This window comes from Chinchilla lanigera, unplaced genomic scaffold, assembly GCF_000276665.1.
Source record: "Chinchilla lanigera isolate Chin_1 unplaced genomic scaffold, ChiLan1.0 scaffold00036, whole genome shotgun sequence".
Classification (NCBI taxonomy): domain Eukaryota; kingdom Metazoa; phylum Chordata; class Mammalia; order Rodentia; family Chinchillidae; genus Chinchilla; species Chinchilla lanigera.
Genome location: NW_004955437.1, coordinates 8724216 through 8750057, shown reverse-complemented (window position 1 = coordinate 8750057; position 25842 = coordinate 8724216). Strand labels below are relative to the sequence as shown.

The 25842-nt window shown below is 41.6% G+C and overlaps 1 protein-coding gene across 7 annotated transcripts in view; it reads right to left on the bottom strand.

Annotated features, from left to right (window-relative positions):
- The window catches only part of Ubr2 (ubiquitin protein ligase E3 component n-recognin 2), a 102489-nt gene that overhangs the window by 30643 nt on the left and 46004 nt on the right, over positions 1 to 25842 (bottom strand). For 3 of the 7 annotated variants that reach the window (XM_013516951.1, XM_013516953.1, XM_013516952.1), the window contains exons 9-26: positions 25489 to 25596; positions 24830 to 24918; positions 23633 to 23731; positions 23464 to 23562; positions 15657 to 15820; positions 15473 to 15572; positions 13714 to 13842; positions 12662 to 12845; positions 11796 to 11857; positions 10729 to 10839; positions 10055 to 10120; positions 8530 to 8652; positions 8346 to 8409; positions 7795 to 7919; positions 5638 to 5690; positions 3318 to 3420; positions 2266 to 2314; positions 1558 to 1712 (exon numbers count right to left, since the gene is read on the bottom strand). In XM_013516951.1, coding sequence (XP_013372405.1) covers positions 1558 to 1712; positions 2266 to 2314; positions 3318 to 3420; positions 5638 to 5690; positions 7795 to 7919; positions 8346 to 8409; positions 8530 to 8652; positions 10055 to 10120; positions 10729 to 10839; positions 11796 to 11857; positions 12662 to 12845; positions 13714 to 13842; positions 15473 to 15572; positions 15657 to 15820; positions 23464 to 23562; positions 23633 to 23731; positions 24830 to 24918; positions 25489 to 25596 — 1883 coding nt within the window. The remainder of the gene's footprint in view (positions 1 to 1557; positions 1713 to 2265; positions 2315 to 3317; positions 3421 to 5637; positions 5691 to 7794; positions 7920 to 8345; positions 8410 to 8529; positions 8653 to 10054; positions 10121 to 10728; positions 10840 to 11795; positions 11858 to 12661; positions 12846 to 13713; positions 13843 to 15472; positions 15573 to 15656; positions 15821 to 23463; positions 23563 to 23632; positions 23732 to 24829; positions 24919 to 25488; positions 25597 to 25842) is intronic. The other 4 variants (XM_013516955.1, XM_005389721.2, XM_013516954.1 and 1 more) reach the window with 2 other exon arrangements.

The following is a 25842-nucleotide window of genomic DNA, read 5'->3' as shown; positions in this document are numbered from 1 at the left end:
CTCTGCTCCCAGGTTTCGAAGGAGATGGGTGTGTGGTGTCTCTGCTCCAGCCCTGCACACAGGGTGACGGGTGCTGAGTGACTTGGAAGAGCCAGGCGAGCCTGCCTGGCACAGGTGTGCGCATGAGCTAAGCACTGCACACACCTCCCTGCTTCATTGCGTCCCACACGTTCTTTGCTCACGCAATCCTCACAGAGGTCTCTGCAACTCATAGCTCGCTGCTTTTAGATTTCAAATACCTGTTTATGAACAGGAGGGTGTGGGAGCACACACGTGCCTCAGACCACTGAGAGGAAGGCAAGAGCGGCGGTGTCCTTGGCTTTGCTGCGCCAAGCTGTATGTTCACAGGGACCCTTTCTGAGATGCCTTTTTTTTGTAGCACTGGGGATTAAACCCCGGGCCACTGTATGGAGCTGTATCTCCAGCCTTTTTTTGCTTTTGTTATTTTTTTTTTTTCCCCCAGTACCGGGAATCGAACTCAAGACCTTGCGCTTGCCGGGCAGGTGTTGTGCTGCTGAGCTAAATCCCCAGCCCTGTTTTTGTCTTTTTGAGACAGGGTCTCACCATGCAGTTCAGGCTGGCCTTGGGCTCACTTTGTAGCCCAGGCTTGCCTCAAACTTGCAATGATCTTCCTGCCTCAGCCTCCCAAGTGCTGGGATTACAGACATGTGCCACCATGCCCAGCCTCATTTTTTAAATTTTGAGAAATTTTGCTAAGTTGTATAACTGCCCAGGCTGGATTCTAACTTATGATCCTCCTTTCTCAGCTTCCTTCTGTGTTGGCTTCACAAGTGTGTGCCACCATGCTTGGCTTATCAGAATCTTTAACCTAGAAACAACTTCCCTCTACAGTTGGAGGGTGATAAATACTGTGTGTGAAGTGTCCAGCAGGGAGGAAGGCACGGAGCAGGCTTTCTAACTGGGTTCTGCTGTCACTCACTAACTGAGTAACATGGGACGAGCACAACCTTACTGAAACCTGCCCTTCTCATCTACATGGTGAAATAAAGTTCTCATGGAGTATGTGTGAATTCAACAAGATAATGTAAGAATGACTTACGTTAAAACTGTAAGACTCAAACAAAATTTTAGACCTGCCACTTTTTAGTTATACAGGAAAATAAATCTCCAACTTTCCATTTCTTCCACTGCAGAATATGGATACTGTGGGCTGGGGATGTGGCTCCGTGGTAGAGCTCTTGCCTTGCATGCAGAAGGCCTTGGGTTCGATCCCCAGCACCACAAAAAAAGGAGGAAAAAATATGGATACTCAAGTTTTTCGAGAGCATTAAATGCGACACATATCAAAACTAACCCAATAGCACAGCAGTGCACATACACAGGCCCGAGGCAGTGGTGGAGACAGACTAGCCAACGGGCTGTGGTGAACACAACCATGGCGTCTCCAAACATCTGCAGGGCACACACTTTCATTGTTAGAAAGCAAAGGTACGAAAATAGTATTTTATTACAGATTAGGTAATTTTGTGGTGCATGACTATCATTAAGAGTATTTTGGTTTTTTGAAAATATAGATAAGAATGTGGTCAAACCTACCCTTTGCAGCATGGACTCTGACCAGGCAGATCCGTTACGCTCCACGGCCCACTGCAGTATCGTCCCCATGATGCACAGCATGACGTCCGACTGCAGAATGTTAACTAGACTTGCAAACAGGGGGCAGAAAGGCGGCAAAACTGGAGGTGGAAGCGCTGAAAGCAGAGTCATTATGGTTTCATGTGCAGGACATGTTTAAAAACTGTTCCTTTGTTATATACTTCTCATGGTCTTCATTCAAAGAATATTCATTAATGTACATCTCAGAGCTATACGCTACCTTCTCAACGCCAGTTAAATCTACAAAAACTGCTCTACAAACAGGAGGAGAACAAAGGTAAGCCTTTCTCTTTCCCAGAAAAATCTCAAGCTCTGGAATAAAACCATTAACTACAAGGTGACTCAGTACAGACAGTCTTTTATTAACGTATCATTCCTTTGACTAGGAGAATGCTCCCCCAGAACGCTTAGATTTAAATCTTTTTTTAAGATTTACATCTTTTATCTTACCAAGTTAATAGAAAACACCACAGTGAAGGGTTCTGCATTCTTTTTTCCTTTTTAGCAGTGAACCCAGGGCCTCAGGTGTGCTAGGCAATTGCTCTACCACCAAGCTACATCTCCAACTTAACATTACAGTTAATACCAAACAAAGTTGAGCAAGTAAAAGAGACAGAGAGGAGATTTTTGGAAAGAATATTAAAATACCTGTATCTTCTTTATTTTGTCTTCTCAAGTTTCGTTGAGCTTCTTCTGCCTAATAAAAAAAGAAAGTCTGGACAGGAACTGTACTACAAAACAATTTCACATCCCCAAATAGTGATGTAAGTCAACCTTTGCTGTACTACCTTCAGGGTTTTGGAGACTTTTATCTTCAGTGTGGTGGCAGTCCCCTCCACCCTCAATACACATCAAGGTTAAGTTCTACTCCCACTAGAAGACAGCCCAAATGAGTTCTCTGCGGCTTTAAAATGCAAGGGAAACATGTACAAGCCAAACCCAAAAATAAATAAAATGGGTTAAGTATTAGTACAGTGTTGGGGACTGGACTACATAGAGTTAAACTGCGGCCCACGAAGGGACCTTTGGCTGGGTTGGAAAAGCTCCTATCACAATGCTCTGAAGACAAGATACCACCACAGCTGAGGCAGCAAGGACAGGAGGACACGGACCCAGGTGCTGAGGCTTCCTGTTCCACAGCAATAAAGCTGCTAACCTTAGAGATCAAACAGCTCTCTTAATTAGCAAAATTGCCTGCCTTTGTTCTACTTCTCAAGACCCTGCCCATTTTCACAGCTTCTGCCTCTCTTCCTGCACCACCCCCAAACTACTGTGGGTGATCCAGAAAGTCTCTGTCTTAGCTCCTACAGAGAGTTTTGACCTTCCTGGACCTCACACACCAGAACTGCACTGGTCTTTATTTAAGCCTTTTCCATATGCTTGCCCTTAAGATCGAGAGCCTGATTAGCTCCTGAGAATACAGGTTGAAAACCCTTTCAACCTGAGAATACAGGTTGAAAACAAAATATGCACCTACAGGCATATACAGTTATACAGATCTTACACAGCTATGCACAAAGCAGTAGGTGGGGAAGCCCCCCCACGTCAGGCAGTAACTTATACTTTCTTCTGTACTTATATCATTTTTATTTTTTCCAAGTTTTCTACAAGAATGTAGAAAAGTCTGAAAAGCAGTGAAAGTTTTCCAGGGGGAAAAACCCCCAGCCCTTTCCCATTGTACCTTTAATTTTCCCAATTACCTTGGACTGCTCTGCCCTTGAGAAGTGATAAAAATACAAATTGAACTCTTTGGCACATTCTGGCTTCAGCTCATACATGCCTCGTCCTGTTAATCCAGGCTTCCTATTAAAAAAAAAAAAAGGCCCTTAGTACATTACTGCTAAAGTTATATACTAACTAAACAATAGCAAAAGAAAAAAAGTAACAAAAAATAAATCCATGACAGTCTCAGATGTTAGGACCAGAAACAGAGTTCTCACATGCTGCTGGTGGTGTTGAGCTGAAGCAGTTTTCTGTGGGCTGACCCGGCACTCTAAGCCCAGGTCCGCATGCGCATGCCTTTTAATCTGGCACGCTCACTTCGACTCTATCCCAACCAGACGAGAATGCGATGGACATGCAGCTGCAGCAATTTCAGTCTAATAGGCTCCGAGCAACTGAACAGCAGGAAAAGTGACCCTAACTACTGAACAGTGTACCCTGAGTGTCCCTCAGGCAGCGCATTTGTTTGCATGCGGACTATCCTAAGCACTGCGCCCACAGTTGTCATTTCAACCACTCGATTCTTCTATTGAATAAATTTGATGAAACTGTCATTTTTTTTCTAGCCAGATGTAGTGGCGCACGACTGTCATCCCAGCACTTGGGAGGCTGAGGCAGGAGGATCGCTGTGAGTTTGAGACCAGCCTGGGCTACAAAGTGAGCTCAAGCCCAGCCTGAACTGCATAGCAAGACCCTGTCTCAAAAAGAAAAAAAAAAAAGTCATTTTTTGTTTCCTGTTATAAAAATTAACAAAAATTATGCTAATTTTGTCATTATATATTTAGATAATTGGACTGGTAAGTGGTTAATGTGTTCTCTGAGATGCCAAGACAGCTGTGATAAGTTCTACTGAGTGGAAAGGAGCAGAAACGATGTCGGGATTTAAGAAACTTTCTTTTTGTTGTTTTTTGAGACAGGGTCTCACCATGCAGCTCAGGCTGGCCTTGAACTGACAGCTGTCCTCCTGCCTCAGCCTTCCAAGTGCTCGACTACAAGTGGTGTACTACCACGTCCGGTGAAACCTTCTTAAGTAAGTTATAAAATTTAGAAGTCAAGCAAGGCAGAAAAATGATTTTAAAACATTTGTGAGAGGTAACATTACAAAGATAAAAACTACGTGATAGAAAGTACTTGTAATGCATTTAATATAGTAACAGTGAATATCTCTAATATGTAAAAAGTGATTATGGAACATGAAGATGGTGACAACTGCAAAGACGCATACACAAAAGTGTGACTGATTACAAATGGTCAATACACACGTGAAAACGCATTCAACCTCTCTGATGAAGTAATACAAATTAAGGTAACATTTTCTTTCTTTTCTTTTTTTTTGTCTTTTTGAGACAGGGTCTCGCTATGCAGTTCAAGCTGGCCTTGAGCTCACTTTGTAGCCCAGGCTGGTCTTGAACTCACAACGATCCTCCTGCCTCGGCCTCCCGAGTGCTGGGATTACAGGTGTGTGCCACCACGTCCGGCAAGGTAACATTTTCTAACCAAATGATGTTTAAATATTACACAAGGCTGAAGGTTCAGCCAAGTGGCTGTGATACATGTTAAGGCCCTGGGTTCAACCTCCAGAACCTGGTGATGGTGGTGGTGGTGGGAGAAAAGTGAAGAGTGCACAGGAAGAGGTTAAATACGTTACAGTACATGACCCCTAAGAAGTATAAAAAATGAAACACGCTCACATGTATCAACAGGGCATACTAAGTAAAACAAAACAAAAACCAAAAAAGACACAAACATATAGAAACACCCCATTAAAGTTTAATAAACAATAATACAGAATGGACCCAGTGTATTTTCCTAGCCACTTACATATACAGATATAAATGTTCCAAGTATAGGAAAAAATTCTGAACAAATACTGTATATCTAAAATGCAGTAGAAGACACTTAAGTGGTTAGATTATAGTGATACTTTCTTCTTCTTTTCTGTAAAAGCATTTACTGTTTTTATAATCAATAAAACAAACCAACCAAACAAAACACTGCAGTTAGGGTGGGAAGCAAGGAAAAAGCATGATTAAGAAAATGCCTGGGCTGGGTGTAGTGGCGCATGCTTGTAATCTCAGTGACACGAGAAAGTTGCATGTTTGAGCTCAGTCTGGGCAACTTGGTAAGACCTTGTCTCAAAATTAAAAAGGGCATGAGATGGAGCTCAGCGCTGCCTAGGTTCAATCCCCAATGTCACTAACAAAACAAGTAAGCATGCACACACACAAAACCACAAACAAAAGCTCCCCCCGCAAGATCAAACCCCACAAAATGTAAAGTAACAAGAAGTAAACATACCTGAAATGGGCAACTGTTTCAATGACATTCTCCATGCCAGTCTCCTTGTTCTCCTACAGGGACAGGAAACAAGTGTGTGCCGTGTTAAGAATGACAGCTGCTACACTCCCAACACTCTCCTTCACCTCAAGAACTCTCACAGCAACATTATTATCCCACTGTATGAAGTGAAGGCTCCACAGCAAACAGTGAGATTATCCAACGAGGCACACTTATTTGGTAAGCCGACATTCACTCATTCAAACTAAATTTTTAAGAAAGTCACTGCCAGGTGCACATCTGTAATCCTAGCACTCAGGAGGCTGAGGCAGGGGGATCTCCATGAGTTTCAGGCCAGCCTAGGCTACACAGTGAGTTATAGGCCATCCTGAACTACAAAGTGAGACCCTGTCTCAAGAAAAGAAAAAAAAAAAGGTAGAATCCCTAGTACCACAAAAAGTCACTACCAAATGCAATCAAGATAAGGGCTTTTGAAGGAATTAAATGATCACACAAAGTATATAAGACATTTCAATAGAATTTATATAAAATATTTACACGATTTTGTAAAATAGCTATATTAATCACTTATCTATTTCCCATAAAACAGTACTTCCAAGAGGTTAATAGAAATTCTACAAATAAAGGGTTCTCTGGTCAAAATGTTTAGGGAGATACAGTTGGCATCATTTTGTACAAGGTATATAACCCTTCAAAGCACACTGTTTAAGGTATGTTCTTTCTTAAAGTTCACATTACACTGTATGCCCTCATATCACAATTCAGGATTCATTTTCTGCATTCAAAAGTACGAATAATTTTTGTCCTGACTCGATCTGTGATTAAGAACTTATCAGTCACTACTGGTTTTAAGGTGGGTAAGGGCACACAGGCAGGCTGCTCCAGAGCACTACGCTCTCCAGCTGGGCCACTGCAGAACAGCCTGTACCCCGAGTCTGCGCTGCAGGGCTGTCCTATGCAGTGCAGCCCTCACCACCGGACACCAGGAGCACCGTGTACTCTATACGAGCAGTGACACTGCCCAACTGTCCCTCCCAGAGAGCGCTGTCCCAGGGCGAAGAGCCTATTTACTGATGACCCAGTAAGTGGGGTATTCTATACAGAACAATCCAGGGGGCCACAGGAATAGTGCCTGGGGCACGGAGAAGACAAGCCTGGCCAACTGTCAAGCCAATGAGCGGCTTGCCGCACTGAGTGTTCTGCTTCTGTACATGCTTGAACTTTCTCATAACAAACTTTAAAAAACATTAACTACACAACAAAAACATGACAGGTTGAAATCTAAGAAGAACGAACATTAAGGTTAAAAGATTTTGACCTATGCTTCAAATGTGGGAAACCGTCTAGAAAATAGAGTCCTTTCTCAGTTCTGGGAGTTGAGAATCTCAAAAGCACTACGCCTTAAAACAAGATGGCTGAGGAAATGATGATGCCGGGAGGAAAGCTAGCTATAATTCAACATAAATCGTCCTTGTGACTGTACTTTACATTCATGAATATGAAATAATGGCTCACTGTTAAGGACAATCTTTGGATGCCTGAGAAGAAAAAAGCTCTGGAAAACTTGATCTAGTCCACTCACACAAGTGCGTCAGTATTTCTCACTCCTTAAATGTATGAGGCTGTGTATTCCCACACTAACTGCACTACAGACTCTATAATGACTCTAATAGTACAAAAATTCGATTGTAAGGCCAGACCCCTCCTCAGTCCTGATATCTCCCAAGGTTTACTGTCAAAGATTACAGCCCTATTCTCCTTTCCATTACTTGTCCTAGCTTTTCTAATTACTTGTATTAGATAACCAAAGTTACATACAACTTAGAATTGCAGATTTTACAACTGTGGGAAATGTATACAGAAGTAAATCTACAGTGCTAGACTGATGTATGGAGAAAGCTCACTACAATTTTCTTTTTAAAATGTAGGTACATGCCTGCTCGGCAAGTGCAAGGTCCTGAGTTCCATTCCTGGTACAAAAAAAAAAAAAAAAAAGAAATGCAGGTACAATCGCATAAGCCTAATCCCAGCACTCGGGAGGCTAACGGAGGAAGATCACCATGGGTCTGAGGTCAGCCTGGGCTATACAGTGAGTTCAAGGCCAGCAAGAACTACACAGTGAGACCCTGTCACAATCAACACAATGTAGGTACTTACATCTTCAGGTAGAGACTTTACCAATTCACTATGAGCCATAGGTTTGATGCTCAACTGATGGATAATCTCCCGCTTAATTTCATCTGTAGCATTCACCTGTCCAACCCCAGGACTAAATCTCTCACCTGTGAAAATGGGAAAGTGTACATCCACATTAGCACAGTTACAAGCCTCAGACGATATACATTGGTAACTCATGCAGTATGATGACACACTCCTCTGTTTTCATCTCTGAAGTGGGAAAGCAATGCCTGGCAGGGAACAAGCCAGCAGAGAGCAGCTCCTGACCACATTCTGCATCCAGACGAAGAGGCAAGTGCTTGGCTTTTGGCAGGGAGCACTGTGGTTGCTGCTTCAGAGGAAGGACCAAAGGCCAGGAAGCAAGAGGTACAGACAAGGGGCTCCCAACATTACAGTGTCTAGACGGCGGAAAAAGAGAAAGTTCCAATTCCCTTCCCCTAAACCTGATAATCATCTCCCAACAAAAGAAACATATTCGCTATCACAAAATCCAACGTAAGTTATAGGTATGTGAAATGACCGAAACTTACCAACAAGCATTATGATGAGGTATAGCATTTCTTCTATTAGAGTATTGTTCTGCAGAACAACATCCTACAAGAGATCAGAGAGAAGAGTATGTATACCGTATTCTCTTAGGTGAGTAACATACCCCGAAAGAATGAAAGATGCTCCTTTAGTGATGTGCTGTGGTCTGGTAAAACACGCTCTTACCTTCTGGGTGATCTCGGAACTGAATCTTGTCCCATAATCTGGTGTACTGAAGATCTGATAAAGTTCAAAGCGGCTGAGCATTATCATCAGGAAATGATTTGGATCCATCATGGAGACACCTGTCTTTTTTTGTTTTTTGGGGGATAAAGGAAAAGAGAAAGGTCAAAAAGAACATTAAATAATTAGTGAGAGATATTTTGGTTTGCAAAGAGAAAACAGCTTACTTTTTTACCAATGGAAATACAAGATGGAAACTTATTTGCCTCAATCCCTACTGTGGTAGCTGACAAGTGAGGACAGGGACACAAGCTGGTGAGATACACGCAAACGAACAAACAAGCCCTCTGAAGCTTAAACCCATACAAGAGTAACATGGATTTTCCATTCTATGCTCTTCATTCTCTTTTCCTTTTAATGCTTTGAAATAACTGTATACCTAATAATGGAAACAAAACTTTTTTTTCTTTCTTCCTGTACTGGGAATCAAACTCACGACCTTGCACTTGCCAGGCAGGCGCTGTGCCGCTGAGCTAAATCCCCAGCCCTGGAAACAAAGCTTTTGTAAACGGGGAAATGAGGAAGGGTTGAAGGGAGGGAAAAAAAAAGAAAAGAAAAGAAATAATTGTATTCGTGTCAGTTTGGCTCCAAAGTCATGTATGAGGCTCACTCCCTAGTGATCACTGTATGAACTCTGAAAGGAATGCTATGTAATATTTTTAAAGCATACATCATATTAAGTTACTACTGAGATCTCTTTTTTTGAGATAAATACTATACTCACTAAAGTCATAGCTCTTAAAAATTAGTTTCAATTCTCCTTTAATTCTACTTGTGAAAACTCTACATCAACCTGGATTTTAATCTATTTTGAATCAGTATTTTTTCTGAAATTTAGGTTTCTTAACTTTTTGAATAATTACTAAATCCATTCAGCAGTAATATGGAATAACTACTGTGTCCCAAGCACTACGCTAGAGAAAAGGGGGAGGAGAAATTAAAGAAAAGATGTGATGCAGCTGTCACAGCTTGGGGGAGTAAGAGGAAAACAGTCACTCATAGTCCGGAGCGGGGCCTGTGGCAGGGAGGGTGCAGGGCTGTGTCATGGGTCCTCACAAAGGGACGCCTAGCCAAGTTCTAGTGGTCAGGGAAGAACCGCTGGAGAAAGTGGTATGAGCGCAAACTCCAAGACACGCTGGAAATTAGCTAGGTGAATGGAAACGTAGGGAGGAAGGGCCAGGGAGGACAAGACGACAAAGCAATGTGCAGAGTTTAAGAGAGACCATACCAAACTCAGGGAACCTCAATGTAGTATGGAGGAGTAAAAGGAGTTATTTTGAACATGATGTGTATGAAATGTGTCTGGAAGACCTAGGCAGACATGTGTCCTGGGTTGTTGGCCTGTGCAGAGCTTTAGCACGCAGGGCTAGGCTGGAGCTCTACATTCGGGGCCAGCACAGCAACTGGGCTCAGCGGCGGTAACAAGGACTCACCACAACTTTTAAAGCCAAGGCTTTTAATGCATTACCTGAAGCATCATGATATCCTTGTCGAACATCTCACGCCTGCATTTCACATTATGGTAGTAATAAATCTAAAACAATAATTAAATATGCTGGGTAAACATATTTTTATGGTGCAGCTCCCTCCTCCTCTCCCCTCATCGCCCTAAAACCACGTGGGTTTGCATAAGCACAAGTGTGTATGTGAAGGAGATGCAGATTCCCCAAAGCTAACACTATCTGCACACAGATTTCCACTAGGAGTCCCTGTGCGCTTGATTCACACTTTGGACTCAACTGGGTTTCTCACAAAATAAAATGTGGACAGTTCAGGAAGACTTAGAGCCGCTAAAAGTAGGGAGAAAAAAATCCATAAACTAGCCTTTAAAATGCAAAACCTCAACTTCAGAGCTTTGTCTTTTAGCCCAATTTAAATAGATGCAAAACTGGGATTTTTTTTACTATCCAAATTTATTCTAAAATATCATTTCAAATGAAAGTTAAGACTCATTCATTTATACTTTTAATAGTATTTCTTGACAGCTATAAATAAAAGTTCTAAGAAACTTTTTTGGTTTACCATCTATTCAAACAATTTTAACGTGGACACTGAACTTTCAATGACTGAGTCCACCGAAAACTTTCATTGAAGTCAATGAAATGGAATGGAAACTCTTCACAGAATTAAAGAAGTACTTACCTGGTTTACTAATGAGAACCCGTTTCTCTTCCACATTCCAGCGTGTACTTGGGCACATAAAACAAGACATCTAAGAGGGTGTTCTATCAACATGGGTGGGCTAAGTTCACTCTGTATAGTAACAGAAAATAAAATAGCATAAAAAACACAGCTCTATAAAGTAAGATGGTTGACAGGAATGAAAGCTTTAATAAAACACAGGATAAAATTATTTTAAGATACTTTTGGTTGATCGTTAATTCTGTGTCAACTTACCTAGGCTATGGTACCCAGCTACGGTCAATACCAGTCTTGATGTCTAGATGTTGTCATTAAGGTAATTTTTAATACAGTGGTACCCTCGTTCCCAAACAATTCTTTCTACCGTTCTGGTTGCAAAGCAAATTACTTGGGTACTGAATAAAATTTCCCTATAAGGTCAACACTGAACCTAACCACTGAATTTGATTCAGTTCACGAGCAATTCAGTTTGCGACCAGAACCATGAAAGGAATTAAGTCTGTGAATCAAGCTACCACTGTGTGAGCAACATTTTTTCCCTTCGAACCTACAGCAATCCTCCTGCCTCATGCTCCTGGGTGCTGAGATTACAAGTGTGTGCCACTATGCATGGCTTCATAATAACATTTTAGTAAGCTTTGAATAAGGCAAAGTACCCTCCATAAAGGGGATGGTTCTCATGAACTGGCAAATGATGAGGGAATTCTGCCCCCATGACTGCCTTTGTACTTGAGGCTTTGAGGCCAGCTCTCCCTGGGTCCCTCCAGCCTGCTAGATGGCGCTGCCCTGCACACTGCAGACTGCAGACTGGCTGGCACCCCCCCCCCCGCCATGCCCCGCTTCCATAAGTACACAAGACAATTCCTTAAAGTAAATCTTTCTCTGAACATACACATGTGCACATATATGTGCGCGCACACACACACACACACACACACACACACACACACACACACGCACACATCCCTTACTAAGTCCATTTCTTCAGAGTAGTAAAGTTGTGTCACTTTGATTTCCAATACAAGGAACATAACAGATATTCACTTTTAAATGTCAGAAGCACTTACTAGAGGTAGGAGCTCTGGAAATTTATATGCCACTTCACTTTTGCTTAGTAATACGTGCAAACCTGCATGGAAGAGGAAATAAACAGAAAGGTATTTGTATAAGTTAAAGCAATTTAGAAAAAACCCTAAATATTCACTTAACTTTATTATGTGACTTTAAAAAAAATCTCTGGGAACCTATCAGGTTGCAAATTAAGATACAAAATAAACTGTGTCCACAAATAAAGCTTTGTAATGGCTGTCCTAAGGCAGCTCTGTATCAAATGTACAATCCAAACTGGTCTGAATGACATGCCCCTGCATACACTGGTGACACTCAGAAGTCAACACTAGCTATACAAACAGCATGAACAGCTATGAAGCATCACACAATGGATATGAGGTATGCCAAGCAAGTCACTCCACTGGCCATGAGATTGTTCCCATCTGAGTACAATGGTGAGGGATTCTTCCGACGACCCGAGAGAGAACTAGCCCTGGATCCATAGTCCTGAATTTTTTTTGTTTGTGGCATTGAGAACCAAACCAAGGGGTTTTGCACTGAGCTATACGCCCGGCTCTTTTTTTATTTTGAGACAGAATCTCACTAAAATCACTCAAGTGCCAGACTGGGCTTGAACTTGGCAATCCTGCCTCAGCCTTCCAGTGCTGGGATTACAGGCGTGCAGCACCACACCTGGCTTCTGCACTGATTTTGACCTCAGAATTAAATTCTCCAAAAGTTCCAGTTTAGGATCAAAGCCTCTGGAGCTCAGGGACTAAACTCAACGAATAATGCCTGGCAGACGGCAGGTATTCACACATATTAGCCACCACAAACAATGATTCAAGACACTTACAGGGTTCTGTTAGGGGAAATGCTTTACCTGCAAGCAAGCGAGAAACTGGGAGGTGAATGCTAACTTTTTCTTGGGAGACACAGTATCTGATAGTTTCCACTGAGTGTCCACAAATACTTAGTGTAATTGGCTGTTCGCCGTCAGTAAAACCGCCGTGACATTGTGTCAATACAGCAAGGCATTTCTTATAAGCTTCAATCAACACTTTTTCCTAAAAAAGAAGGTTTTTCTGTAAGTTACTCAAAAGATTGGGTTTCTACAACATTGAATAAGCCCCTCAAAACTGGTAGTGAGTAAGTACATAAAATATGGGTGAAACCACTCAATCTTTCTTCCCCAACTTGGCCCATCTTAGAGCATCCCCGTCTCAGTGAGTGACACCTCTCATCAATGAAGCTGGATGTAGGATTTCGTCCTGTAATTTCATTTTTTAAATTTACTGAAAACTAGCGGCTGCTCCCGCTCTCTCCTGTAACTCCAAAGCACCACCAACAGGCGATTGAGTTCCCTGCCTCTACTCTTGCCCCATCCACCCATTCTCTACACAGAGGATTTTTTAGAAGAAACATGTAGAATGATCAAGTTGTTTCCCAGCTGGGTCACTGTCCCTAACGGCTTCCCACTCCCCCGAGAATACCAGCCCCGTTCCTTTCCACAGCGGCCGAGGGTGCCCGCCTCGGCTCCAACACGGAGCCTGCTCACTGTTCCCACAGAAACTGCAGCCCCTCTCATTACAGCTGTGATGCTGCTGTCCTGAGTCAGGGATACACTTTACTTTTATTTTTGGATAAACTTATATTTTTGTATGCTCAGCGTATAGAAAGGGTTAGGAAAAAAATGAAGATAATGACATAGGGAACCAAGAATATAGATTATTTTCTCCTCTGTTTTTCAAGTCTTTTTGTTAGGCTTTAGAATTTTAAGTTTTTTTTTTTTACTAAATGTATAGATGGGAGGGGAAAATATGCTGTTATCTGACCAGGCTGTAAAACTTTCTCCAAATTTTTTCAAATTGTATGTCAGATTCTGTACACGCCCCCTTCTGTTCTCCTTGTACACTATCCCTAGAACAAACTCACATCTGAAGCACACCAGTCCTGCACCATGGAGATGACGTGCGTCAGTTTCATTTGCAGCGTGAAGGCTGCTTCCCACTCTGGCTCCATTTCAATGTGTTGTCCTACTTGTCGTGTGATTGGATCCATTCCCTAAAAGAAAGTGCAAATTTTATTGTCATTTTTTGTTTTTTCCTGGTACCAGGGATCGAACTCACGACCTTGCGCTTGCCGGGCAGGCGCTGTGCCGCTGAGCTAAATCCCCAGCCCCTATGATTATTTTTTGAGACAAGGTCTTGCTTTATAGTTTAGGCTGGCCTCCAATTCACAGTGATCCTCTTGCCTCAGCCTCCCGAGTGCTGGGGTTACAGGAGTGCACCACCATGAGCAGCTGTCAGAAAGTGAAAATTTTATGAGTAAAAATTATAGTTTCCTTCTTGTATGGAAACCTTAGAAATACATGGAAAAATACATATTGATCATAAAACATATAAGGTAGTTTTAACAGGGAGCTTCAAGTACTTTGAGAAGGCACAGCTTCTTAAATAGGGTGCGTGTCGCTGGGCATGGTGGTGTATGCCTGTAATTCCAGCGCTTGGTTGAGGCTGAGGTGGGAGGCTGGAGGATCACCAAGTTTCGGTGATCCAGGACTACTCACCCCCGACAAAAGATGGGTCTACTTTGTTTATTCCTTTTCTTAAGAAAGCCAGATGGCTACTGAAAGACTCCTAATTAAATTTGCTCAAATTTTCAGAGATGTCTTTTATATTCTTAAACTTAAAACTGGTTAAAAATACCTGTTGCTTTCTACTTCTAGATTCTGTTTTGTATATAGGTAAGTTTCTGAAAAAGAGAATTAAACAAGGAAAAGTTTTACATCGTATTATAAAAATATTACACCAAGGAGAGAAAAATATGGAAACATTAAAAAAAAAAAAAGGAATGAAACATCCAGGGGCCTGGGTGTAGCCAGCGGTAGAAGGCTGCCTACTGTTACGGGTTAGGTCCAAATTTCCCCCAAACCCTCATGTGTGTAGAAGGTGACTGGGTCCCGGGGGTGCTGTGCTCACCAGCAGACTCATCCACTGGGCTCAGAGCTGACTATGCTGTTAGGAGGTGGGACCTGGCTGGAGGCGGGCCACTAGCAGCGTCACCTGGAAGGGTTCCCAACTCCTCTCTTCTCTCTCTGCTTCCTGGCTGCCATACAACAAGCAGCTATCCTTTGTCCCAGGTCCTTCCTCCACGTCATTTCTACCTTGGAGCCAGCCGACCACGGGGTGAAACTGAGCCACAGCGAATCTCTCCTCTAGCTGTGGGTGTTGGGCACTGGGCTGTGGGTGCTTGTTCACCGTTGGCCCCAGTAATGAGAAAGTTGACTCAAATGCCTATCATGCATTTCCCCTGGGTTCAGTCACTAGCACCACAAAACAACGATTTTAACTATAGTTTCTCAAATAACTATGACATAAACAGAATGTTTCGACCCCTAAAGAAATGTAAATGGTAACCAGAAGAATCAGTATCAAGTGAACAGTTAATGCCAGAACTTTTACAAGAATCTCATTCCCTCTAAACTTTTCTAAGAGTCTACAATTAGAAAGGAAATTCTTGATCCAAACCGTAGCCATCCAAATCCATCTTTTGGAATACTTGTGCTCAAAATGGGGGCAAAAACATCAAGAGAAATGTGTTCTGTTCAATGACAAAACAAGAAAAATTAAAATGAAAAAAAAAGAAAAAAAAGAGAGAAAGAAAAAAGACAAAGGTGTCACCTCATTCATACCTGCATGCATTTCAGTAATTCCAAAAAGGCATCAAACCCGTCGAGGAACTTGTGCCGCAGCTCATCCGACCACACAGCTGGCCTGCTGATCAACACGTACCTGGATGAGACAAGAGCAGCAACGAGCACGTAAGCGCCGACATCTCACCAGCGGCACCGGCTTGGTAACGAAGTAAAAACTCACTTGAGGTCTAAAATAAGGCTCTGAACTCTCCTGAACTTGAAGGCTTGTAAAGCAGTGTATCGTTCAAACTGAAACCTGCCCTGGCCATCTCGATGCCGCAAATGATCCATGAAAGTCTTGATGATAATGGTCATCAGGTTCTCCTCTGTGATGAGCATTCGAGCCTGAAACAAGATTCATCACAGTGCGTGGTGATCACAACCTGTGGACTAAGGGTCAGCAACACTGTTTAGCACTTGGAGTTAAAACTTTTTCAACACAAATATATTATAAATGCATCATTAGGTATTTCTAAATCATAACTACTTACTCTAATTGCCACGTATGTGGAGCACCAATTCTATCAGATGCCAGAATGTTAGAAGGCAGATCCAAGGCTCATTATTCAAAGATAATTCAGGGTGGGGGATCTGAACCAGACTGCAAATTTTCCTTAACTGAGACATTTAGACACCTATAATGGTATGGTATAATTATTCTAGGATCCAAAAGTGTATGTCATAGATTTTCTAGAATTCTACATGAAATTGTATTTCCTCTTTTTATTCCTAGTTGAAATCTAACTTTTTAAATTTTTATGTATAGATATACATCTACGTATTTTTGAAAAGTAGAGCCGGATGTGATGCACAGCTGTAATCCCAGCACTCAGGAGGCTGCCACAGAAGGAAATTTGAGGCCAGTGTGGCCTACACACTGAGTTCAAGGCCAGCCTGAACTGCAAAAATGAGACCCAATCTCAAAAAATCAACGCCCCCACAAAAGAAAGGAAAAGCGAATGTATGTGAATAACAAATTAACAAGCAAAAATTCAGTCTCCTAGTTAAGATATTTCATTGGAACACAAACTGCTAGAAGTTTCCTGCACATTCTTCCAGAGATGGTGTATACTTATACATACAGATATGCAATATATAGGGTAAATGTATATTAAATATACAAGTATGAATATGTATACCTATCGCTTTCCCCTAAGGGTAGCACATAATAAACACTGTTTTATACTTTTAAAACTTGATATATTTTTAGAGATCATCTCATATCACTTAATATAAATATCCCTCCTTGTTTTTCACAGTTAGTAAGTATATTTTGTATCATATTTTATGTAGGCAGGCCCTTAATGTGAAGTCATTTGTGTTGTTTCCAGATCTAAGATGGCACAAAAGATGTTGCAACAAATATTCACTGTGTACAGTTGCAAGTTTAAAGAACTTCCTAGAAATAGAATTATTGAATATGTGTATTATAAATTCTGATATCACCAGTGTTTCCTGAAAGAACCTTACCAATGTGTATGTCCACCTAAATATGGGCCTTTTTCCAATGTAACATCAAACACCTTGACCTTTCCCATTCTCATCGTGATCTTTGGTAACAGAGTAAAACTGACATTAAAAGTGGAATTAGCCTGTCTAACTTTACTAAGGGAAATTAAACCCAACAGAATGGAAAAAAAATTTCCAGTGAAGACTATGGTCAAGTTGAAGGGACAAAAGGTGATGATAAGCGAAGTGAAAGGTTCTTCCTTTCTGTTTGTTCTGTGAGTTGGTTTGAGGAAGTTAAATGAGTATGACTCAGCTTCACTGAGCTAAGAACAAACTGTAGATGGAGCTTACAAGACTTAGACTATGCAGTAAAAAGAAGTGTGGTGAAGGGGGAACTTAACATTTCTTTCGCATTAGTGGTGACTGAACCAAGGCCTCATGCATACCAGGCGAAAACCCCAGCACTGGGTCTACCGCTGGGCTGCAGCCCAGCCCACAAGCCAGTATTAGCATCTTCAGCTTCAGGTCATTGTTAAAGAGCTGGCTCACCTAAGGCATAGATTTGGACTGGGTTCTAACTGCTTTGACTGGGTGCCAAAAAATTATCAGGGAAACCCATGAAAATGGGAGTTATGCTGGTATTTGAAAAAAAAAAAAAAGACAATTTTTATGCCTTCAATCCACCATATTTTTTTAAAAAAAATTACCACTATGTATCTTTGTTTTCCTTCTTTATTAGGGACTGAACTTGAGACCTTTGCCCTGAGCTACATCTAGTGCCCTTTAAAAAATATTTTTTATTTTGCTAAGTTGTTTAGTTGCCCTGGCTAAGCTTGGAGTTGTCCTCCTGCCTCATTCAGCCTCCCACAGAGTGCTGGGTTTACAGGCACACGCTACCATACCGGGCACCATTTATTGTAACTACAGTTTTTATCCTTTTTTTGTAATTTATATTCAGGTTTTCAATGCAGGCTCATTGCACATTAACAGCTATTCAAAATGGGGTGAATTCTCTGCGAAGACGGAAAAACTTCACTGACTAATCATGATGATCTATGCACACACTTAGGTTCAACTGCATGCTTTAGGGTCCTACAGGGATAATGGTGACTGTGGGGGCATATTTAAGGAAATAAACTGGATTAAATAAAAAAAAAATTGTAAAAAAAAAGAAAAAAACCTGGAACAACTACATATGACAGTCTTACCACTTAAATTATAACTACTGTTCTTGCTTAAACTACTGTAAGGTACTTCAGATTCAAAGACACTACAGTTACAAAACCCTTCACTAATATCTAGGGCAAGTTATTTTTAAAGCAGGGATGTGCGTCAGAATCACTAATGGAGTGTTTCCAAGAGACTGCAAAGGCTCTTAGGTTCCTGCCAGGATAGGGCAGTCTGAGGCTGACCCATACTTCTACAAGAACAAAAAACTCAAAAAGAACAAAATAGAGGGAAAAGGGGGCTTGAAATCATGAAACCTCACTCGGACTCCAGTGAGAAATCATGGAGCAAGGGGGCTGTGCGGGAGGGAACCTCCACCTACAATGGCTTCTGGGCATCTGGCTCCTGCCGGGGCGGAGGGCCCGGAAGATGCCAGCAATGTCTGCACAGAGCGGGGTGTTAGAGAGGCCAGGGTCCTAGTGAGAACAGGGGGTGGGAGCGGAGTCCACCTTTCTTCCTGCCTTCTCCTCAAGACATTTGTAAAACACTGCAGCTCCACGGGAAGAGGACCTGAGAAGAGCAGAGGCCTAAAAGAACAAAGCTGAGAAAACACGGCAGCCCCACTTGGCCAGGAAACGGGACCAGCACTCAGGGGCAACAGCAGGCAGGGCTGTGCCAACACCGCTTTCAGCTGGGAGCCCCTGGCGAGCTGTGTGTAGGAGCACCCGAGCGTCACATGGACAACCACGGTCAGCCCGCGGTCCCCCAGCTGATGCAGGCCACCGGTCTCCCACTATCTGTTCAAGGCAACTGGAACATACTACTGTGACAAAAAGATTATTTCGAGCTAAAGATGACTGAGGAACAGCAGAAGCAGTACAAGCGAGCACACGTTTTCATGTGTGTGTTCTTCCCAGTACCAGGAAGGAGAGGGTAACTCACTGCCTAAGTTGACCTGAATTCACAAACAAACCTTATCAAACCGCCCGTGTTTACCGTGTGTTTCCCAGCGGCCTGCCCACACTGCCCATCATGAGCCCCAGACGCCTTTCCTTTTCAGACTGTTCTCCGCACCCTATCCCCTTGAAGAGGTTATGCAAGACCCAAAACCTAACTGCTGCCTAGAGCTGTATTTCTGTCCACAATCTCATGTGTAACGAAATTATAAAAACAGAAAGTACAAAAAGGAAAATAATAGAGTAGAAATTAAAAAAATACAGTAGAAATAAGCAATACAAAGCAAATGTATGAAAGAGAAAAAACATAAATAAAAGCTGGCTCTTTCAAAAGACATTTTAGCCTAAAATATAGTATTTCTGTATTTTTTAAAAGAATGGATCTTTAGTAAGAGTAGTACGGAAGATAAAAAGTTTTAAATTTGGGCTGAGTGTGGTAGCCCACGCCTGTCATGCCAGCACTCCTTAGGAGACAGAGGCAGGTGGATGGCTGTGAGCCCAAGGCCAGCCGGGCTACACTGAGTTCAAGGACAGCCTGAACTACACAGCAAAACCCTGTCTCCAATAGAGGGGAAGTTTTAAATTTGAAAAGGACTAGAAAAATGTTACATAACTACAGATCTTGAAGATATAAAATTGAGGACTGGGGATATAGCTCAGTGGCACAGTGCCTGTCTGGTAAGCTCAAGGTTGTGAGTTTAATTCCTAGTACAAAAAATAAAAAAAGATAAAAAAGATACTAAATTGAAAATAAGATAAAATTGGGATCAATTTAAACTTAATAAAACTGGATATTTAGATTAAATAAGCAAATTCCTAAGAAAAATCACAACTTATTAGAAGAAAAAAAAGATGTAGGGGGCTGGGGATTTAGCTCAGCGGCACAGTGCCAGGCAAGCGTGAGGTCATGAGTTTGATTCCTGGTACTGGAAAACAAACAAACAAACAAACAAACAAAGATGCAGAACATATTAATAGTGCTATACCTATTAAAGAAATTTAACTCGTCTAAAAACATTCCCACAAAGAAATCTCCAAGCACAAATGGCATACTATAGAATTCTTCCAAATACTTAAGCAAACTTACATAAATCACTTAAGAGACACAATAAGAAAAAAAAAATTAGCCGGGTTATAGCTCAGTGGCACAGTGCTTGCCCGGCAAGTGCAAGGTCCTGAGTTCGATTCTTGATACCAAAAAAACAAAAATACACAATCACATCATCTAGTGCTCTTCCTAAATGCACATAAATTAAACATCTATTAATGCTTTAAAAGAAAAACATTTTCCAGCACACTAGGAGTAAGAGGGAATTTCTTGGCTCTGATAAAGAGTACAAACAAATAACCAAACAAAAACTGAAAGTATCATACTTTGCAGTGAAACACCAGGTTTCCTCCTGGGATCAGGAATGAAATGCAGTTTCTTGCCTTTATTCCTGGCTTGTACTCAACAAGGTATTGGAGGTCCCAGTCAGTATAAGAAAGGAAGAAAACTGGGGATATAGCTCAGCGGCAGAAACACCTGTCTGGCAAGTGCAAGGTCACGAGTTTGATTCCCAGTACTAAAAAAACAAAAAATAAAACAAAACAAAACAAAACAAAACACTATGTTTGCCCAGCATGCTGGCACATGCCTGTAATCCTAGCACTGAGGCAGGAGGATTGTTTTGAGTTCGAGGCTAGCTTGGGCTACAAAGTGAGTTCAAGACCAGCCTGAACTGCATAGTGAGGCCCTGTCTCAAAAGGACAAAAATACATGCATACCCAAGTTTACATCTGCATAATTCACACTAGCTAAGTTTTGGAAACAGACTAGATACTCGTCAACAGATGAGCGGATAAAGAAAATGTGATATAGACACAATAAAGTATTTAGCCATAAAGAAAAATAAAATGTCATTCGCAGAAAAACAGATAGAATTTGAGGCCATCCTACTCAGCCAGACTCTGAAAGTTAAATATTACACGTTTTCTTTTACAAGAGAAACTTAAAATGTAAATAAGTAAATGAATAAAATAGAGAGGACAGGAAACTAGAAGGTCTAAGACAGAAGGGAATCAGGTGGGAGGAAGAAACGTAGACTGGGTAAAGGGATTGAAGACCATCAATAATGCTATATGCATGTATCAATTCCAAAACCATCACCACTGTTTTAATTATAAACATGCACTTAAAATTAAAACCTACAAAACCAAAACCAATTTTAGCAAATGAAGAGGAAAAGGAAATATTCTTAGAATGATAAAGCATTAATTAAAATCAGGATCAAGCAAAATTTGTAGTCTTGAAATGTGTGAGAGTAGAACAAGAAAACTAAGGCGTTAGTAAAATTCATTAACGAGCGTTTCCTATGGTTAGGCCAAGATCTGGAATCCCTGCGGGCCACCAGATGGGTGCACCGGGAGCCTGGCCCTGCACGAGAGGCAGGTGGATGGACTCTTAAGAAGACTTACAGTGTAAGGTGGTAAATGAATACACAGTGCCAATTCTTTGGGTTCACTTACTCACAGGGCTCCCTATTAACTATCTTCTGTATTTAAATTACTGGGTGTACCAATGGCTGCTACACTTCTAATAATATTAAATAATCCCTAAGAGAACACTGAAGACAGAACCAAGCCAATTTTTGACAACAGAGAGTTCCCTGTGTCTAATATGTCTGTCCCCTGCTCCTTTTCACTCTTGCTGCTCCCATTTATTTTAGCGATCTTATCAAGGACATTAATACAGTAGCAGAAATGCCAGAAAGCACTGTAACACCACGGGTCACAGAAGTAGCAGGGTCAGGCTGACTGATGGAAGACAGGTTGTAGAAATGCAAATTCCACCCACAGGTGACAAGATAGGGGCAGAGGCCCCCCAGACTCAACAGCAAGGCCTCTGAAGCAGTACGCGCATCAAAGAAAAAGGTAAAGCACACACGTCAATGTAGCTGGAGATTTTACTCAGGTGCAAGTCGAAAATCCACAGTCACCCTTATGCTTCTCCTTCAATCCTAGTATCTAGTCAGTCATCAAACCCAACCTTCCTTCAAATCCACACGGCCAGAAAAGCCAGGCGTGGTGGCACATGCCTGTAATCCCAGCACTCAGGAGGCTGAGGCAGGAGGATGGTTGTGAGTTCGAGACCAGCCTGGGCTACAAAGTGAGCTCCAGGCCAGCCTGAACTGCATGGCAAGACCCTGTCACAAAAACAAACAAACAAAAAACAACAAAAAAAGCCACACGGCCAGTTCTGTAGTTTTTACCTACCTAAAAATACCTCTTAAAACTCATATCCACCGCCACCTCCCAGTTCAAGTTATCATCCCTCCTTGTCTAGATCACTGCATTAGCTTTTAAGTAGGTGCCTCAATTTGCTTTTACCTCTCTCCCATTTATTTCCCAAATTATAAATGGTACATGGGTTGGTTTTTAAGCACCATTTGAAATTCTTCACTACCCTGGTATAATCATAAGATAAAAACAAAATTCCTTAATTTGATTTACAAAAAGATCATTAATGGACAAATTACTGAACTAGATCCTCTAACATAAAACAGATATAGGGAAAAGGTCTTTTCTTTTTTCTTTTCCTGGTACTGGGGATTAAACCCTGGAACTCTGGACTAAGCTACAGACCCCCAGCTCTTTTCTTATGTTTTGAGACAGGGCCTAACTGAGTCACTAAGTTGCCCCAAGGTGGGCTTGAACTTGCAATTCTTTGGCATTAGCCTCCTAGAATGCTGGAAGTAGACATATGAAAAAGTTTATATATATATATATATACACATACATATACACACACACACACACACACACACACACACACACACACACACATATATATATATGTATATATAAATATAAAAGACAGGGTCTCACTATGCAGTGCAGGCTGGCCTTGAACTCACGGCAATCCTCTGCCTCAGCATCCCGAGTGCTGGGATTACAAGCAGGTGCCAGCATACCTGGCTCTGAAAAAGTAAATTTTTTTGTCTCTTTTGAGACAGGGTCTTGTTATGCAGTTCAGGCTGGCCTTGAGCTCACTTTGTAGCTCAGGCTAGCATCGAACTCACATCTGCCTCAGCTTCCTGAGTGCTGGGATTATACACTTGCACCACTATGCCCAGGGAAAAAGTAATTTTTTAATAAACTGGAAAATAGGCAGGGTAAACTGGAAAATGTCAAAGAGTAAAGGCAAAGCTCCAGAAAGTACAATGAGAAACTACAGACTGAGTTTAAATGACTCTTCCCTCAGAATTCCTTAAATGTTAAGGATGTGTTCTAGTATGGTCAGGAATCTGAAATCTGGTTGCCTATTAGTAAGTTATTACTCTATCCAGGTGTACACAGATCTTAGTTCTCTATTATCTTAAGGCTTACTTCTGTCAAGAGAAAACAAGAAAGTTCTTCTAGTCTTTCAGTACTTACAAGTGAAGGAACTGTGAATATCTGAACCGAGAGGTCTGCGACTGAAAACTCTCTGTCGTGGTCATCTGTCACATAATCACTCTGCAAACGCTCATAGTTCTATTAAGAAGGCAAAAAGAGGCAAGGAGTGCCAGCTATGAGTGACAGAGGAAAGGCAAGCACTACTCACCAGTGTGGGCGCGGTGAAGAGTTGGACAGACAGAGCAGTCACCGACACTGCTCGCTCGTGATCATCGTCCATAAAATCTCTCTGCAGCTGCTGGTAATTCTAGACAACAAGGGGGAGATCCACCTCTAACCCACAGAGCCCAAATCTGAAGAAGGCAACAGGCTAACACTGTAGGTGGAATGACTTCTACCAAGAAAAAGAAACTCCAGGTAAATATGCTCCATGGTGGAGTCTGTGGCGTCCTGTACTGGTTCTTCTGGAGCACAAGAGCATGCCACGAGCCCAAATGGGACAATCGCTACTAAAAACTTGAGTGCCGCTGCGCATCAGGGGGCTGACCAGAGTCTCACTTCACGGTCTGTCATGAAACCCGACCGCCCCACTTCCGGGTATGAGAGAACCCTCATCTAACGACACCTGCAGTGCACACGTGCCTGGGCCCCGCTCAGTGAAGCTGGGAATGCAGCACAAGCACGTGGGTTTTGAAGAGCTCTCTAAATGATTCTTCTGCATTGCCTTGGTTAAGAACTCTGACTTCATAAGAATCAAATTTAAAAAAAGCTGCTTTGTGGGTTTTTTTTGTGGGGGGGGGGGTACCAGTTATCGATCTCAGGGCCTTGCGTCTGCCTGCCAGGCGCTGTGCCTCTGAGCTATATCCCCAGGCCCCAAAACGCAGCTACTTTAATCACATGCTGCTGAAAGAGAGAACTTAATCCTAAATATATCAACTATGCAGCGTTCTTAACCATATCTATGTATGGATGTTGTGTCACCTAAGATTATCATTTCCTTCCACGTGACCAATGGCATAATCTGCAACAGCTTAATTCTTCACTTATCATTTCACATCACAAACACTGTGGAGATGGATATTTATGGCACTGCAGGCGGAAAAGAACAAGGAGTCTCCCTGCTGTAACTTTATCCTACTGATATACTGACATGTTTCTATTAGGTGCTAATTTTCTGGAGTCTGGTTATAACTGAGGGATACAGTTATTTTGTTAATCTTTTTTTTTTTTTTTTTTTTGAGACAGGGTCTCACTGTGCAGTTCAGGCTGGCCTTGAGCTCACTTTGTAGCCCAGGCTGGTCTCGAACTTGCAACGATCCTCCTGCCTCAGCCTCCCAAGTACTGGGATTACAGGCGTGCACCACCACGCCCAACTGTTAATCTTTAAAACTGAGAAAAGACTTACTTTTGCAAATCGGATAGCAAATAGTTTCTTGTATTTCAAGTCCATAAGGAGGCTGCTCATAAACAACTGATGATATACACTCCTAGCACCTTTAGAAAAAGATCAGGGTGTTACATTAAGGATATGCCAAAAATTACATTTCCAAAGGTTTTATGTGATCAACTGTATTTTAAAAACTCAAGAGTAAAACTACATGTTTTCTTTAGCACAAAAATATTTGTAATCTGGTTATTTATAAAGTCAGGTTTTCAAAATGTAACTTTTATCAAAATTTAAAGGCTGAAGATAACAATATACAATATAATAACCATTGTCAACTTCTTATTATCTTGTTTTAAAATTCTGTATCATTCTTTTTATTTTTTTTTCTCTTTAAAAATTTTTTAAGGCTGTTTAATTTGGATCAAGACTCAAAAAAAATCTGTATTTTTCGAAGACTGACTACAATGCTTTTTTTGACTGAGTTTAAATGACTCTTTTGATGCCGGGGAGTGAACCTAAAGCCTTACACAGGTTAGGTACACACTTGACCACTGAGCTGTTTCTTTAGCCCTGCAACGCTCATTTTAAAAACATGAATGTATTTGTTAAATATCTTTCCAAATGAGAAGAGCTTTAACATCCCAACTCTCTACCTTAAAAGAAGTTAAGAGATTTACCTTTCCATAATTTGGAATCACTAAGCATCAATCTATCCACCAGAGAAGAGTTTTCACCATCTGGCCCTTCTTGTAATCCAACTTGACACAAAATCCGGCGAAGGCCATCTTTAAACAGGAGGGAGAGTAATCAAGAGGTAGCAACTTCAAATATTACAGTAAAATGACGTTTAGTGTATATCCAAATGGGTCCATAGAGTTTTACAAGGATTTCTGTTTGTTTTTGGTGCCAAGGATGAAACCTAGAGCTTGTGCATGCAAATTCTACTAATGAGCTACATCCTTAGCCCTTTAAAAATTTTTTTTGTTTTGTTTTGAAAGGAGTTTTGCTAAGTTGACCAGGTCGGCCATAAA